This window comes from Dreissena polymorpha, chromosome 3, assembly GCF_020536995.1.
Source record: "Dreissena polymorpha isolate Duluth1 chromosome 3, UMN_Dpol_1.0, whole genome shotgun sequence".
NCBI classification, from domain to species: Eukaryota; Metazoa; Mollusca; class Bivalvia; order Myida; family Dreissenidae; genus Dreissena; species Dreissena polymorpha.
This window is the reverse complement of record NC_068357.1, coordinates 72354640-72373291: the sequence shown is the minus strand read 5'-3', so window position 1 is coordinate 72373291 and position 18652 is coordinate 72354640. Positions and strand designations below refer to the sequence as shown.

General features: G+C 37.3%; 1 protein-coding gene across 3 annotated transcripts in view; it reads right to left on the bottom strand.

The window, feature by feature from the left end:
• Positions 1-14075, bottom strand: part of LOC127874716 (serine/threonine-protein phosphatase 4 regulatory subunit 3A-like) — a 34883-nt gene extending 20808 nt beyond the window's left edge. For all 3 annotated transcript variants that reach the window (XM_052419251.1, XM_052419253.1, XM_052419252.1), the window contains exons 1-7: positions 13938-14075; positions 13575-13726; positions 10392-10447; positions 9720-9818; positions 8695-9318; positions 1244-1393; positions 719-880 (exon numbers count right to left, since the gene is read on the bottom strand). In XM_052419251.1, coding sequence (XP_052275211.1) covers positions 719-880; positions 1244-1393; positions 8695-9318; positions 9720-9818; positions 10392-10447; positions 13575-13722 — 1239 coding nt within the window. In that variant the 5' untranslated portion in view covers positions 13723-13726; positions 13938-14075. The remainder of the gene's footprint in view (positions 1-718; positions 881-1243; positions 1394-8694; positions 9319-9719; positions 9819-10391; positions 10448-13574; positions 13727-13937) is intronic.
• Between the last annotated feature and the right edge of the window lie 4577 nt (positions 14076-18652).

Below are 18652 nucleotides of genomic sequence, written 5' to 3'. Positions count from 1 at the left end.
TGTTAAAGTTTTAGGACGGACGCACAGACAGACAGACTGACCGACAGTTCAACTGTTATATGCCACCCTACCAGGGCATAAAAAGACTATACATCAGTGAAATAAAAATGGACAGAAATATATATGTATTATGTAACTCACTGTTTCTCTGTTCCCTTATTATCATACTAGCCAGACTACTTTTCTTTACATATTAACTATTCTGTCGCCAAATTAACAAGTTCAACATTTTCAGAATTTAGCGGTTTTTGTGTGGGTAGAAAAATCAGAATCATGCTCCTCCAAATTATTAGTCTCATAGCTCGAGATATTTTGCATCACACTTGATCAAGGCCGTTAATCACCGGCACCACCTCTTTTTGGCGATGCATTAATAAATGAACAATGCTGTCAAGGTGGCGCTAAGGACTGGATGTTTTGAAATTTCAATGATAATTTTACAGGGTGAGTAGATTTTATATGTTGTTTTTTTCAACATATTTCGCATTATCGCCAAAAAGAGGTGGCACCTGTGATTAACCGCCGTGTTGGTGCTCCATTTCTCTTTTGAGACATCATAACACAAGCCATTTGACTGATACATACTATTTAAATGATCGAATAGCGCAATATTCTGTATAGCTATCTCAGATTTCATAACAAAGTCATAAATATATTTCTAGCAGTCAAGGAAAACTGATTATTTTTTGCTTATCAATAATCCCTATTGAGAACGTACATCATCCTGAGTCTGGCCTTCTTTGAGGATGAACTCTCGCACCATGGACGGACTGAAGTCAACAATGTAAGAGAAGATATCAATGGCTGCCATCTTCATCTTGATGTCATCCTGCTGCAGGATAAATTCTATGGCAGGAAGCACTCCAAATCCCGATAGTGTCTGAAAACATCCAAGATGGCGACCATCAGAATGATGGGGCACTGAAGTTGCAGATCATGAAGCACTGTGACAGATTTAAGATTTTAACATGATGTGTAAAGAAAGACTTAATTAATGTCAGTTTGATCCAAATCATTTTTTGGTGAGTTTATATATCTATATATAGTTATATATACATGTATATTATTTAAACATGAATTAATTGTAATTGACTTTCCTGCTGTTTAATCAACACAAGCAATTATAAAAAAATTCAGAACATCCGTACCATATTGATTTACTGAAAGTTAAGACCCTCCTATATGCCACACACAAACCTGCCCCACATTGAGGACTGACCTTCAGTCAGGTTATGCATGTTACCTTGAAGAACGACTCCTTGCTCTGAGGCTGCAGACTCTGTGAGAATGTACAGAACTCCTTCAGGAAGTGCACGAGGTCACGGCGCGAGTCCTCTGCTGTCTTCTCACTTGTGATGCTTGCAAACAGCTGTAGTAGGAACTTCTCATCCTCCTGTAGAGAATTAGAAAGAACATGGTTTAGGAAAACATTTTGGAGAAAACGTTAGTACATGTGGAAAACATAAGATATCTTGCCATGAGAAATATTACTGAGCACATGGTGCGTGGAACATAACTGAGAACATGCAAAGTGGACAACAGCCTTTTTTTACTTTTGTGATTGGGAAAAAGCCTGCAAGAGGCTGTAGTTTTGAGCAAAAAAATCACTGGATGTGAAAAACATGATAGAGAGCATGGTGTGTGGAACATGACAGAGAACATGGTGTGTGGAACATTACAGAAAATATGCTGTGTGGAACATGACAGAGAATCATGCAAGTGTGGAACATGGCAGAAAACATGGTGTGTGGAACATGTCAGAAAACATGGTGTGTGGAACATAATTGAGATCATGCAAAGTGGAACATGGCAGAAAACATGGATTGGTGTTAGAAACATGACAGAGAACCTGGTGTGAGAAACATGTCAGTAAACATTTTTTAGACACAAAACAGAAAACATGGTGTGAGAAACATTACAGAAAACATGGTGTGAGAAACATGACAGGAAACATGATGTTAGACACAAAACAGAAAACATGGCGTGAGAAACATGACAGAGAACATGGTGTGAGAAACATGACATATAAAATGGTTTCAGAAACATGACAGAGAACATGGTCTGATTAACATGACAGAGAACATGGTGTGAGAAAAATGACAGCGAACATTATGTGTGGAGCATGCTTGAGAACATGTTGAACAAAACATGACACAGATAATAGAATAAAGACATAACACGGAAGATGGTGGAGAAAAGATGAAAGAAAACATTGTGTGTAAATATTATAATAGTTAAAGACAGAGATTATGCTGTGCAGGTTGTTTTTTTCCTTCTTTGTGACCCGTCGAAAAAGGGCCCTTTCCCCTCAGATTTTTTTTCCCCCAAAACAATTTTTTTTTAAACTTTAAATACATAAGTTAACCTGATCCAGTGTAGAAAATAGAACATATTGCATAATTAAACAAGCAAATTTGTTGAATTGATATCCCCCGCGAATATGCTTCTGGACACTCATACCAAGTTTCAATGAAATCCGCCAAAGCACTTCCAAGATATGGCTCTGGACACACAAAAAGCATTTTTTCAAGATACAAAGGGCCAGTACTCTGTTATTATCACATTGTGTACAATGCCATTTGGCGTGCACCATCCTACTATCCATATATATACTCATACCAAGTTTCAATGAAATCCGCCAAAGCACTTCCATGATATTGCTCCGGACGGACGGAAAGACGGACAGACGGACAACGCCAAAACAATATCCCTCCGCCTATGGCGGGGGATAATTACATGTATCTGTTGCCTTGAATTTGTTTTTAAAACAGTAAAATATGTTAACCCTTTACCACTTAGATACATATTTTTACGGGGTTGTACATGTAGTCCCATAGAAAGTGGACTTCAATTAAATACCAGTGCTCACGCTGCCGCCAGACATTGTCGCCAATGGCAATTATTTTATCCAAATGGCTATTATTTCTTAAAATTGTCTAGAAAACATGGTGATTATTTTATCCGCCTACATAAAAAAGGCCTCTAAAAGTTGTCCCGCGAGTGCGAAACGCCTGTAAATTGCGCCATCAAGCAGGAAAAATTGATAACAGATTACCTAGCTGTGTACACACTCAAACCTGTGTATTGTCATAAACGCGTCAATAACTTCTGCGACACAGTGGCCTAGAGCGTTTTTCTCAGTGTCCGACAGCAGTGATATATTTAGGAAAAAACGTCTTTAATCTCCTTGTGCTTTACCAATTATCGGTAACTGTTAGATCTGTTAATTTTTTGCCAATTATAATTTGTCATTATTGAAAATCGCCAAGAATATTTTCGGCTGATTTTTTTTTTCACCCCGTTGAAAATTGCCTGATGAAATAATTATTAAATCACCATCAACGAATTATCCCGTAATTACCGCTGTTTGTCGTCTGCTTTAACATTTCTTGATGTGTAATAAATTGATAATGATTTCAATAATAATAATACTGAAAAACACTTCTTTTCTCTTTTGAAGCATTTTAAGTAAAACGGCAACAACGCAAATCCCCCAATTTTTGTCAAAACGCCGCGAATTTTTCCCAATTCAAAGGGAACCGGCATATGCCATGGTCAGCTAATTTTGAACGAAACACGTGTTTGGAATTACACTGAGATGGTGTATTTTAAATCACGCGCTGTGACGTTATTTGATGTAAACATGATCAGCATTGCGAAAGTGTTATTGTTGGGATAAATCTTTTACATTTTATATTGGCTTCAGCCTACAATATAGCGGCCGATGGCAAACGTCGTAATAAGACATAAACCAATCGAACAATATGCACCTTTTATTTAATCATTAATGCGAAAAACGCGTACAATTTTTCGGATTGCCGTTTTCGGATACTGTATTTTTGTCGTCGATATATGATTATAACTTAAATTCAATAGATATACATTTAATAAAACATAGATAAATTGGTATAGATTGTTTTTTTCTTTTTACCTTCAGTACCGATTTGCTGAAAAGTCCGCGTCTGTTTTGGCTATTATTTTTTTAAGGGAAAAAAATATGGCTATTATTTTCTGAAGGCCAGTGTGAGCACTGAAATACCTTTCTAACTAAATTCAAGTTTTAAATGCTTCATTTCTAACCCTTAAATACTGATGAGGCAGATGTGCAGCAAACAGCATTAAACCTGAACAGATTATTTTTTTATTCGCAGGCTGTTCTGGTTTTATGCTGTTTGCACAGAGCCATTTTCACTTTGCTTCTGAGTGGGAAAGGGTTAAATTGATTATTTAAGACTTTCTATATTTTCCCCAAAATCCGGTGTTTCGCGTGATTTTTCCCCCCAAAATCCCGCATTTCGCATGATTTTTTTCCCCTCATAAAAGGCCAGACCCTTTTCCCAAAATCAGATAAAAACCAATGTTGTGGAAAACAGTAAAGAATACACAATGTGAAAAACAGGCTGAACAAGAGATGTGTTCGTCAGAAACACAATGCCCCCTATTGCGCCGCTTTTTTTTTTTACCTTTGACCTTAAAGGATGACCTTGACCTTGAACTTCCACCACTCAAAATGTGCAGCTTCATGAGCACGCCACTTTGAAAATATTTTTTTTTACCTTTGACCTCGAAGGATGACCTTGATCTTGAAGGATGACCTTGACCTTGAACTTCCACCACTCAAAATGTGCAGCTTCGTGAAATCGGCGCTTTGATTTATTTTATTTCTTTGACCTTGAAGGATGACCTTGACCTTGAAGGATGATCTTGACCTTGAACTTCCACCACTCAAAATGTGCAGCTTCATGAAAACGCTGCTTTGAATTTTATTTTATTTTTTAACCTTTGACCTTGAAGTATGACCTTGACCTTGAACTTCCACCACTCAAAATGTGCATCTTCATGAGATACACATGCATGCCAAATATCAAGTTGCTATCTTCAATAGTGAAAAAGTTATGACCAATTTTTTAGGGACAGACTGACTGACCTACTGACGGACAGTTCAACTGCTATATGCCACCCTACCGGGGGCATAAAAACATGATGCATGAAACATGACCTGGAAATTTAGTGTGGAAAACATTAAGAAGAACATGGAGTTGAAAATATAATTGAGAACATAGTTTGCAAGAAATGAAGGAGAACATGGTTTGTCTTAAATGAAAAGAACCTGGTGCATGCAACATTATGATGAAAGGACATAAATAAGGATTGGTTACAAGTTGTGTTTGTTTTTTTAAGATTTGACCTTGCAGGGTTTTTTTTTACTAAGAAAGTGACGCTGATATTCGGCGTCTTCCCCTACCATAATTTTTCCCCTAAAAATACCATTTCCCCTCCAAAAATATAATTTTTCGCCAAAATATAATATTTTACCCTCAAAAAAATGTTTTTTTTCTTTTGGGAAGTCGACACTTATCCAATTTGTACCATGTACAACGATCTCGCTCTCTCTCTCTCTCTCTCCCGACGAACACTCAAATCTGGGAATCCCAGTGATTCTATATATAGCTCTTAAATTACGTCATGGAAACCGGGCAACTAATCGTATTAATCATGTGACTATTTTACTGGATTCTGGTCTTGCGCGAGAAGGGTGTTTCGTCAATTTATTACCGGAAACCAGTCGAATTTTCATCCGGGTTATGTGAAAGCCAAGATATAAACGTTAAAACAGAAAAAAAGTCTCACAATTGGCGTTCATACACGAACAAAATAAAATGTTCGGACTCGGAAAATATTAATTGCGTTGACGCACTTTTTAAGAATGAATCATCAAAAACCGTTTAAAACCAGCAGGATTCAGAGATACAAATAATCAACATTGATTAATACTGTCGGATTATTGTGAAAGTGAAAGTATACAATCGGCAGCTGCCGCACCTTTCCCTTCCAATACTGTAGCAGATCTAGATCGTCAACCCAGTCATCATAAAATTGAAATCATAATATTGACATCGTTCCCCGGCCCCAGTTGAAAACATTTCCCATTATTAGACCTACACCTGCAACTTTATTTAGGACTTTAACTTTAATATCATACTTGTTCATGTGTTTAAGTACAAAAAGGTCAGAGACATGCCTCTTTTTCTAAAAAAAAACCTGAAGTCTGTAGGCGAGTTATAGACATTGAAATGAACAGTTTTTATTTTTCCCCAAATATGTCTCTTTCGCGCTCGATTTTCCCCTTTTACCCAGCGTCCAGCGTCTTCCCCTTTTTCTAAAAAAAAACCCTGCCTTGTGACCAAGTTTTTAGGCACATGTGCCCTCAATTCAAATTTGGTCTTAATATAATCAAGATATGTATTCTGACCAAGTTTCATCAAGATTAAGTCATAAATGTGGCCTCTAAATTGGTAGAGGTTTTTGTACAATTTGACCAGATGACCTTGCATTTGGTTGCACATGACCCTGACTTGGATCAGCAAATTTTGTGAAGATACTTTTTTCACAAAGTTTCATCAAGATTGAGTCATCAATGTGGCCTCTAGAGTGATGACAGGGTTTCTCTTTATTTTTCTTATTAGTCTTATCATATAAATTTGCGTGCACCTGATCCAGATTTCAACACTTTCTTGCTATTGTCAAGATAACCATTCTGACCATGTTTCATCAAGATTGAGTAATAAATGCAGGGTTCTCAACAACTTTTGAGCCAACAGGCCAAAATGTGATACCAACAGGCCTTCTAGGGGGGTCCCCCGGAATTTTTTTTAATTGAGCACTTGATTTCCTGCATTTTGGGCCATTTTTTGGCTATTTTAATTGTCAACCAGGCACTTAAATCTGAGCATTTTTTGTGCATTTGATGAATTTTAGCTTTTTTAACTAACAAAAAGATAAATGAAAAAAGTTCTTTATTACTTATGTAAAATTTTAACTCATATTTCTGGACATTTACTAATCATCCCAGTCACCATTACTGTCATCAGATTCACAGCCACTTATTTCAGCATCTAATAGTATATCTTTGATGACAGACTGAGACCGTATCAGTTGCTTCATTAAAATTCTGATTTTCTAGTAAGTTTCCAACAAAGGTTTGCCCTAATTCATTACAAATACGATTTTTTCAAAAATAACGTGTATCATAATTCGGATAAATATGACTTTCGGATACGTAATTGCACTATATATTTAGAGTCAATTTGTACGATATTGACGGGGTTTTTTACACAAGGTTGCTATTGGGACATTTTATTCTGATAAGGAAAAAAACTTCGATTTTGGATTGGGAATGGGGCCGAAATTCCGCCCTACAGAAATGGGGAGAAAAGGCCTGATCGTCCGTCTACCATGCGCATTTTGAGTGACACTTCTAGTTTGAAACCTAACTGAATTAAAACAAACTTTCACATGAACAAAAACTTTGCAGTAACACAAAAAAACGCAAGCAATCAGGAACAAAAACTCACCATGTGATGAAAAGAACGGCAAAATATTTGACTGCTTTTGACGGGTGTGTAGAAATATCGAAATCCCCGTAATTACCGAAATTAATATCAATTATTTATCAAAATACTGCGGATATAAAGATAGAATATTGCAGAATACACTGATTTCACTGATGAAACATTGTTTTTATTCAGGTTTGGTAGTGAGAAACTAAAATATAAACATTAGTATTTGGGGGGTTTCTATGGATTGCTGGGGATTTCGGTAAATACGGGGATTTCGGTATTTCTACACACCGCTTTTTGACCGATTCCAATTTGTGCCTTTTCGTTGTTGTTGCTATTGTAATGCATTAAGGGAGATATTCAAGCGACGTCTTTGCTTAATAGCAAAAAAGAGCAAGACACGCAAATTTCAAAAAAGTCAATTGCCGATTTTCCGAATCTTAGCGATTTTCAACCGGCCAAAATCTGATTTTAAGCGGCCGATTTGGCCGGTGGCCGGCTCTTATTGAGAACCCAGTAAATGTGGCCTCTAAAGTGATAAAATAGATTTTTTCAATAAGATTTTACATGGAAACCTCGTTTTTTATCCATGTGAACGGCAACCAGATTTGAATTCAGCCTCGATAACAGTCAAAATAAACATTCTGACCAAGTTTCATCAAGACTGAGTCAAACATGTGGCCTCTAGAGTGGTGAACTTTTTAAATAAGATTTTACCTGGTGACCTAGTTTTTGGACACACCTGTGAGTCATAATTGGCCTAGATTTTGTCAAGATAAACATTAATACCAAGCTCCATCAAATTGATAATAAATTGTGTTTCTAGGGTGGTGATTTTTTTTAATGATTTGACCTGGTTACCTAGTTTTTGTATCCATGTGACCCAGATCATACATGTACTTGGACCTAGATTTTTTGAAAAGATATACATTCTGACCAATCTCCATTTAAATTGAGTAAAAAATGTGGCCTCTGGAGTGTTATTTTGAAAGACTTGACCCTGCGACCTAGTTTTTGGATGCATATAACCCACACTCAAACTCAGATATTGTGAAGATAGAGATAATTAGTGCTATCAAGATAAAGAAATACATGTGGCCTCTAGGCTTTTCTAAGATTTGATCTTGTGACCTTTTTTTTGCACACATGACCCAGATTCAAACTTATTATTATTCTCACATGTAATAAGATAAGCAAAAAACTGAGACTCATTTGAGACACAAAGTTAACATGTGCAGCGTAGCACACCAACCTACTAACACATCAACAGAGCGATTCCAATACACTCCCACAAACTTTACGTTTGTGTGGGTATCATAAAATCGGTTGGGCTAGACTATTCTGCAATTTTTACCTGAACCATACTGACGATTTCCACTTTGTTAAAGTATATGAATGAATTAAGCGAAGACATCATGTTTTCATCAAACACTGATGGTGCTGGAAGTATCACATCTTGTATATACTGCACACGAAATGTTTGGTGGATCTTATGCACTAATTCCTGATTAGAAAACGGTATCACTTCTTTAAATTTGGCGGTCTTTTGTAGAAATTCTCTATGCTTTACTGGCGTCACTTGTGATGGGTCATATTCCAACACGCCTACCACGGCAAATATAGTGTCTTCTTGGAATAATATATCAAAGAGTGCTTGCTTATTTAACAAGAACAAACTTTTGAAGATGTCATATAAATAATGTAAACCATGAACATTGTCCAAATCTTCACACATTTCAAACAGGTCCAACAGTTTTTTCACATATCCACTCTGCTCGATGGCTGTGGATAGTTTTTCTCTGCGCACAGGAGACCCAAGCACACTGCTGAACAGTTCAGATATCTCTGACAATTTACCAAGGTCACATGCTGGCAGGTCTATGGGGTGAGCAACCTCAGGCATTTCATCGAAGCGTTCATCTTCTGACTCTTCAATAATGTCCTGAGTTATCTCCACTGAAGGATCTTTGCCTTGCACCTGCAGGTTATAGCAGGGGTACTAGTGAGTACTTATAAAAGAATTGAATAGTATGAAAGATCTGGAGGTATAAATAGTGATGTAATCACAAAGGAAAGTGGACAATTTCACCACAATCAGGAATTTTTTTTCAAATGATCTTTACCAAATGACAAAGAAGACAGCCAGGCCTTTACAATAAAATTAAACTCACACGCCCAAGCCTGAACAGATGTTTCCAGTAAGGTGTGGAAAAAAAATTGTTATCAAATTATGTGAAAGCTTATCGTTAGTTTAATAGCCCAGCTAGACATAAGCCAATGCAGATAACCAACAGGAAGTATTTTTCAATCAAAATTATTGAAAGATTTCTCTATGTTTTCACCTTTATGACTGCTTGTATTAACATGACTTTTACTTACATTACAAATCTTCTCCCATATTTCATCACAACCAGTCTTCTCCTGAAAGCTGAGGGCCAGGTCATAATTTTCCCCTTCAGACCATACAATCAGAGTCTCCTGCAAGCACAAAACTCCACACATTTGTTTTCATAAATTGTGCACTTTCTTGGCTGCCAATATGTCTGTCATTTAATTTGAACAAGTTTTTTTTAATGAAATCAGATTTTTTTAGAAAAGTTAATCAGCCATCTTTTGTTTCAGCTTACTGAGCTATGGCTAATTGCAATTTGATCTGCAGTTGTGGAATTGATTATTATCAGCTACACTCTGACCACAGCAGTGACTGACTTATATCATAGTACGCCCCAGATTAAGGTGCAGCGTTGGGTTTCAATTAAACAAAGCGAAGATATAACCTTTAACGCCTTGGTAAAATGGATATGGTGTCTGCCTAGTGACCGGAAGGTCACGGGTTCGATCCCCGCTGTGGGAGCGTTTTTTCGGTCTCCCATATAGACACCAAGTACTGGTTCTAGGCCCAGGAAACGGACTCGAGAGCATTTCAAATAAGTAGGAATTACTTTCTATGCAATCGAGCTAAAATAAATAAATAGGTTTAAAACCTTTAACAATCATTGCAATCTATAGTTCGATTTGCTGTAAAAAAAATGAATGTTATGAACTGCTCACCTGCTGTTTTTGATAGGCTGTGTCCGACAGAATCTTTGACTCCAGCAACAAGGATCCTATAAAGGCATATGATCTAATATAAACATCAGATTTCTATAGGCTTACTTGCAACTTATCTCTTATTAAAGATCTTGCATTTATGGAAGATTTTATGTAATTTTATTTTACATTTTGTATCAGGACTTCCAAAATTGCAGTCACAGAAGTTTCATAATACAAAGATATTTATGTAGAAAGACAAAATTAAGCAATTTTCAAACAAGCAAATTCGTAGAATTGATATCCCCCACAAAATTACTTCTGGACACAAATATTTCTGGACAGATGGACAACGCCAACATCATCCTCTTATCATTTTATACACTCATACCAAGTTTCAATTAAATATGTCAAAGCACTTCCAAGATATGGCTCCGGACACACAAAAAGAGCATTTTTTCAAGATACAAAGCGTAACAAAGGGCCATAACTCTGTTATTATCCAATGGTGTACAATGCCATTTGGCGTGCATCATCCTCTTATCAATATATATACTCATACCAAGTTTAAATGAAACCCGCCAAAGCACTTCCAAGATATGGCTCCGGACACAAATAAGCATTTTTTTCAAGACACAAAGGGTCATAACTCCGTTATTTACAGCTGGTGTACAATGCCATTTGGCGTGCATCATCCTCTTATCCATATTTATACTCATACCAAGTTTCAATGAAATCCGCCGAAGCACTTGCAAGATATGGCTCCGGACACAAAAGTGCCGGACAGACGGACGGAAAGACGGATGGACGGAAAGACAACGCCAAAACAATATCCCTCCGCCTATGGCGGGGGATTAAAAAAATATCCCTATTGGCTTAACGTTTGTTATTGAATGCTGTCAAATATTAACACCAAATGAAGTTACCTTAAACAAACTTTTCAATTTATAACCCATTCCAATACTAATTGTTAGAACTTAACTCAAGCAAAATAAGCTCAGTTCAACCTTCAATAGGCAATAAATAATACTTATACAATTTAATTACAGGCCAACAGTTTGCACTTTTGATTTTCAGAAGTTAATGCAATCCTTGCCAACAAAATATAACCATCAGGGGTTTTTTGGGGTTGTGGGGGAAGGGGCCTTTAGCCCTTATGTGGGGGAAATTTTACGCAGAATTTTCCACTTTGGGGAAAAATTGTGCAAGTGGGAATTTTCGCGGCATTCCCCTTTTTGGGGGATTTGTTTACTTACTCTCTCATTATTACAATACATTTGTACATGTTTGCACTATATTCATTGTTTTTTCATAATTTATTACGTTTTGCAAGATTAAATTGAAATAAAATTGAGATATTATAATCATGAGACACATCTTTTTCTATTAAAAAAAAAATAAATTTTTTTTTTTTTTTTTTAGGGGGAATTTTTGGTTCTGAAACGGAAAAAAACCAGCCTAGTTTGGTGGGGGAAGACGCCGATATTCGGCGTCTGTTAAATAAGGTAAAAAAAACCTGACCATGGACAGTGGCTTGGCAAACAGGCACCTTTTGAGGAACATGGATGATAAATTAGAATTAAGGTGTGTGGATGTGATGTACATCAGACTGTCACATGTGAAAATGAGTAATAATTGAGCTGACTTAAAAAAGGAAACTGTAAGTTGGAATTTACCTATTAATGTAATTTAATTAACATATACTCTTGTAATGTAACGCATCATGTCAATGTTGCATGCACCTTCAAAATGAGACAGGAGTGTCGCATTGTAAGCATTATGCTAAAGGAGAGCTTTAACCATATGCTTTATTATTTCTGTTTTAAATGCTTCATTTGTACACAAACAGGACACAAAACTCATGTCATGGCAAAACAGTAAACATTAAGCAGTGTTTTTTTCTTTTAAATTCGGGGCCGGTATTCAGCCCCATTCCTAATGGAAAAAGTATATATATTTCCCAAAGTCCCAACTGAAAGTTTAAAAAAATATATTATATACATATATTGTATATCTAAACAATTGGTTCATCTCTGATTCAGATCTATAAGTTGAACCTAAGTAAATATAATCTTGAAAACACTTTTATTCTCAATTTTGAAGCATATGTTAGCAATACAATAATAACACTAATTTCCCAATTTTAGTAAAAATGCAGCGATTGTTTCCAATCAAAGGGACCAAGCCCCATTCCTAAAATTGAGAAAAAATCTCTGTTAAGACAATAGTGCTGACAAACCGGGTTTTACAAACTAATAATTATACACAAGGAAAGCAACTGATCACTTACTGGTAAAATTACAATATTTGATAATTTCCTCATCAGGCTCATGCATGAACTCACTATGCATTTGCTATTCTTCGAAACACAAATTAACACTTGCAAAAGAGCATTAATTGAATGACCACTTTTTAAAAAGAAAATTTATTTGCATTTTTTATTTTCAGAATGATATTAACATGGTATTGAATAATATATCATGACAAAAGTATCAAACATTATTGTTAAAAATCTGTCAGTTTTTGTCATTCACAATATAAATGCCTTATAGTTGTCCTTTTCACCAAGAAACAACAATGGCTAGAAAATTATAGTCCTGTCGGGAAATAAGTTTGACTTTTGTGCAGAACTGATGTTGTCTCATGATACCATTTGATCATGCATGTCTATTGTTGAAGTTGAACAGTTTTGTTTGACCAATCACCACATAAGATATTTAGTTGCAATGGAATTTGCCATCCTCTGATTTGTAGTTAAGCGCTCTGAGCTAGCCTAACTGAGCCAACCAGCATTTATTTCGATTTAAAGAGGAATCCAATATAATGTGGTGGGGTCATGGCCTCTGTTCCTCAGCTAAACCTACATTTCCTTTTATTTTTAAAATGAATCAGACAATCAGGAGATAAAATAATGAACTAGCCCCTGATTGTTTTTGAATATAAAATATAGGTGAATCAGTTATATATGAACACAAAATTTGAAAAACAACATCAATAAACAGATAAGTCTTGTATCAGTTTTCACTGATGAGTAAGAACGTCACTCCTCAAAACCTGTTAAGGATCCTTAAGACACTTTGTCTGATATCAAACAGTCTTGTTCAAGTGACTCAATATAGTTCAGGAAGCAAAGCCAACCAAACTTAAAATAAAATCACAATAACCTATCTTCTTACACATCAAAAATCAGTGTTGAGTACATACCATCAGTTTCAGACCTAACAAGCAACGACATTCCCTTGAGCTGTTCAACATAGGCTGAAGAGACATGTCCAGTGCCTCTGTCATCCCACTGGCGGTCCTCGTTCAGCATGTAAAGCTTCACGCGTCGTCGGGTGCTTGTGTCGGCCATGTCTCTGGAACATGAAGGATTAAAAATCGTTCAATGATTCATTGTGTGTGAAAATTAAAAATCGATCGTTTCTAAAAACAAAATAGTCGCTTTGTGGATCCTTGAAAACGAACCGAAATATTCCTCAAAATGTGAAGTCAAGACATATCGTCAATTAACAATTAATCTAAAATCGTTTAAAATATATTAATGATGCATAAAAACTTGTCGCTTACATTGTTGGCACGGAATGGGATTCAAAATGTTTAAAAATGAAGACGAGATGGACTGATTCAATACTTTTTTTCGGACGCCATCTTGAATGTGTTAATAATTGTTCGGGGTTTACTTTTTCAAAATCAAAGCAGTGGTGACAAATCACTAACTTTTTCATTAGGTTACATTTCACACTTCAATGTGTTATTTTAAGGGGTTCAGTACAATTTTGTTGTTGTTTTTTGTAACCCAAATGGATCCTATTGAAGCAGTCTATTCGACATAAAGCTAGACGAAGCTTTACAGTCAGACTTACGTTATTATATATATATATATATATATATATATCAATAACTCTGCCAAGGATGGTCAAAAGCCCGTCTGAAAAAGGATGAGGGTTGTGCGTAGGCCCAGTTACCCTATAATGTAAAACTTATTGCTTCAGAAGCGACAGACATAATAACGACATAAATCGCAGACCTAGGAGAAGATGGACCTTCATCTGGAGGGCATATGAAGCCGGGAGGTGAAAGCCGGAGTCAACTAGAAGCCGAAAGTCCGAAGACCTTCGTCTCCAAAAGGACCACCACCAAAGTCGGTATACATGGAGTTCCGAATTTACGGGACCGGGAAGACAGCGCATGTGGCCATAGAGTTGACACATTTATTCGAACCAAAATGGAATGGTTCTGGATTGGACCTACTGACTATAGGAGGATGCATCACACACCAGAGAGCATTCATAGGGTGGAATGAAAACGAACCAAGGGTAAGGACAGTCATTTCCCATGCAAAAAGAAGAGGATCAACATGGGCATAATCCAGTTCTATGCATCAAGGAACGACACTGACGAGTACCAGACGGACAACTTTTACAACATAATGTCAACCATCATACAAGACAGACAAAAGGAGAACGTCTTTTTTTAATGTGTGTCTTTGACGCCAAGATAATCAGTGACAATCGAGAATATTGAGAGATCACGAGGCATCGATGGCTGGGCGAGATGAATGACTTTAGCTTGAGATTGGCCAAAAATTAACCTGGTCATTGGGTTTCCACCACAGATATATACAGAATTTAACTTGGGTGTGACCAAACTTGTCAACAGAGATCCATATCGACCACATGTGCATCATAAGTAAGTTTCGCACCTCTCTTCAGGATTAACGCGTAAAGCGAAGAGCAGACGTTGCTTCAGATCATCCTTGTCACCCAATTAAAACTGAACTGAGCAAAAATGGGACAGGGGAGTGGGGGACAGTTCTCGACTTTGTTGCAACACAACTACACTGAAAGTCACATGATAGCATGAAGAGTTTAATATCACTATATCCAACAAGTGCAAGGTCCTAGAGGAGCTGCTTGACGCAACGACGATAACGCAGTAGCGTCTGAAAGTGATAGAAGAAGAGACCTCAACATTCCAAGTAGTACTTGGCTAGAAGTCGTTTACCCACAAAATGTGGATATTACGAAAGACGCTACAGAAAGTGGAATAAATAAGAGAAAAGAAGGGATGTGTCCACAACAGCAAAACAAGGACAGAAAAAAGCAAAAGCACAATAAAAGTACACAGAAGCAATTAGGATCGTTGAGCGAAGTATACGAGCAGAACAACGAAACTGAATAGAGAACAAAAGAAGAAGAGACAGCACATCTTGCTTAACCGAATGAAAGCCGCTGTAGACCCGCATCTCTTTGACCAACAAGTCGGCTTCCGGAAGAAAAGATCATGCACGAATAAGATTGCAGCCATGTCATCTCTCTGAACCAATCATGGAGTGGAACTTACCTCTCGACGTAAACTTCGTCGACTATAAACAAGCGTTCGACAGTGTCAACCGGCAGTCACTCTGGAGACAAGTGGGACATAACGGAGTTCCAAAAAAGATCATACTCATCATTAGGAATCTAATGAAGGGATGACCTGCAGAATAGTTCACGACAGACAGCATTCTGCTATATATTTAGTTAGACCGGCTTTTAAGGCTCCTTACTCTCACCCTACCCGTTTCTGCTTGCAATTGGCAGAGCCATGAAGACCAAAACGGACCAGAAGCGAAAACGGAATCCAGTGGACACTTTGGAAACAGTTGGACGAAACCGATTAAGCCGACGATCTGGATCTTCTGTTTAGTGACAGATGCAGGAAAAGACCTACATTTTTGCGGAAAACTCAGCTAGACTTTGCCTCATTATCAACAGAAGGAAGAGCAAGGTGTTCAGGACCAACGCACCCAACGACACAACAATCACAGTCCAAGGCGAGGCGCTTGAGGAGTTGGACAGCTCCACCTTCCTCGGCAGCATTCTGAACAACCATAAGGAACGGATTCAGATTTCAGAACCCACATCAGTAAATAACGAGTAGCCTTCCATCAGCCGATGAACATATGGGGATCCAGCGAAGCGCTGGAAGGGGTGAAAAGCTTCACCTGTCGCGGCAGTATCCTGGACCCGCATCGGTAAAGCACAGCCTTCCACCAGCTGATCGAGAAACATCCGATAATACATAGCACATAAGGCATCAAAACCAAGACCAGGCTCTTCCATACGATTGTGGAGCCATTACAACTCTATGGAACAAAGACCTATAGAACCAATGTTACCTGCATGAAGAAAACCCAGGTCCTCCACATCTGCCACAGGAAGATCCTTAAGATATGGCCAGACAAGATCTCCAACGAAGATTTAAAGGGGCCTTTTTACGTTTGGGTAAATTGACAAAATCGATAAAAAAATGTTTCAGATTCGCAAATTTTCGTTTTAGTTATGATATTTGTGAGGAAACAGTAATACTGAACATTTACCATGCTCAAAAATAGCCATTATATGCATCTTTTGACAATTAAAAACCCAAAAATTATAAAACGTTGCAACGCGAAACGAATTAATAATTTGGAGAGTTCTGTTGTTGTCGTTATATTTTGTGAAACAACGAGTATTGCTTATTTTAGGTATAAAATACGCATAGCATTGTATCCGGAAGGATGGCCGAGTGGTCTAAGTGGTGGACTTTTACTCCAGGACTCCAGGGGTCAGTGGTTCGAGCCCTGCTGAGGGTTACCTTCTCTTCTTTTAAATTTTTTTTTCTTGATTTTTTACTGGAGCTGTTTATATCCAATGTTAACATTTATCAATATAAAGCATTTAATGACAAACTTCATAACATTCCAAAATCTGTGAAAAGGCCCCTTTAAGGAAAAGAACAAGCAGGAGCCCGTTGAAAAAGATGTAATTCAGATACGTTTGCGATGGATAGGCCACACCCTTCGCGAGCTGCATCCAATACGAAAAAACAATCACTCACCTGGAACCTCAAAGGGAAGAGAACGAGTGGCGGTCAAGAAACATATGGAGCCGAGACCTGGTTGCAGATGCAAAGTTTATGGGCAAGGAGTGAGAAAAGCTAAAGAGACGCGCACGGTACCGAGACGCCTAGAGAAAGCTGAAATTAGATGATTGCTCACTACTAGTATTGGCTTTACGGGACATCTTTGACATTTTCTAGGAACAGTTAAAACAGTTAAAAAATCTAAATTTGCAGTTGCTCATTTTTGTCGTGATTTACGTCATACATAAGGACGGAAAACACGACTGGAATAAGCAAAGTTCAGTTATGAGCTCTTTTATGTTATTCATATGCCACAATGTAACATAATGCTTGCCTGAGCTAAATAGATTGTTACCGATTACCCGGTACACAAAATGTAAACAGTGATCGAGATATTATGATGTAAACATAGGTGGAAACACATAATGAGCTGGTACATTTAACTTCTCCGTATGTGGAATCGGAATCGGGGTCCTCTCCGTGAGCAAAAGGCTTTTTTATCCAAGAGTATTTTCGAAATGACCATTGATTATTTATCATAAAAAAATCTTATTCTATTTGTTTATCCCAACAGCCGATTTATACATGATAATCTGAACTTTTTCAAAGAAGCCATTTTGTAAAGTAAATCACCATTTAAAAGACTAAAACAAATATATCGTATCCAATTCCTGTGTATATGTTAAACTTCCGTTTTTGATAATCTTTGAAATCTTTTCTCAACAAAATTTGGTCGCAACTTTACCCAACTTTTAGATCTTGTGCACAGTCTGGCTACGTAGAGCTCTTCGCGCGCGCACGTGCAACACTTGACCAATGAACGACCAGTGTAAAAGTTAAAGCCAAGGTCCTCAGAAAATTACTTGTATTTTAGATGGGTACAAGATAAGTATAGATGCAAAGCATCAAAGGGCGTCGGGAATTTCAGTGTAAAAGGCACTCAGTGAAGTTACATGGACGATTTTTTTCGGCGTCAGCTGAATACGCCAGCTTTTCACCTTAGCCTGACCTTTGTTAGCGTCCAATAGAATTCAAATAAAACTTCCCGCGGCCAAGTACAGATGAATACACTTCATTGACTGCATTGGCTGATTTGATAATACCACTAGAACATTGGAAACATGTCCGCGTCTTTGTAACACTGTTTTACTGCGTGTTCAGCATGAAACAGTTTTATCTCTAATAAAAAGGCTTTATAGATAGAACAGTTTTACACTCAATCTCGACATCAATACAGTTTGTGCGTACATCTTTTATTTTCAGAGGATTTTCAGCGCGAGAACGTTGTGTACTTAAAGGCCATGTTCTCATATTTAGTACTGACTTCCATATTCCTGTCAACATGTTATATGTAAAAGTATAAAGAGCAGTGGAAGCGATGCCTCACTTTAATGTGT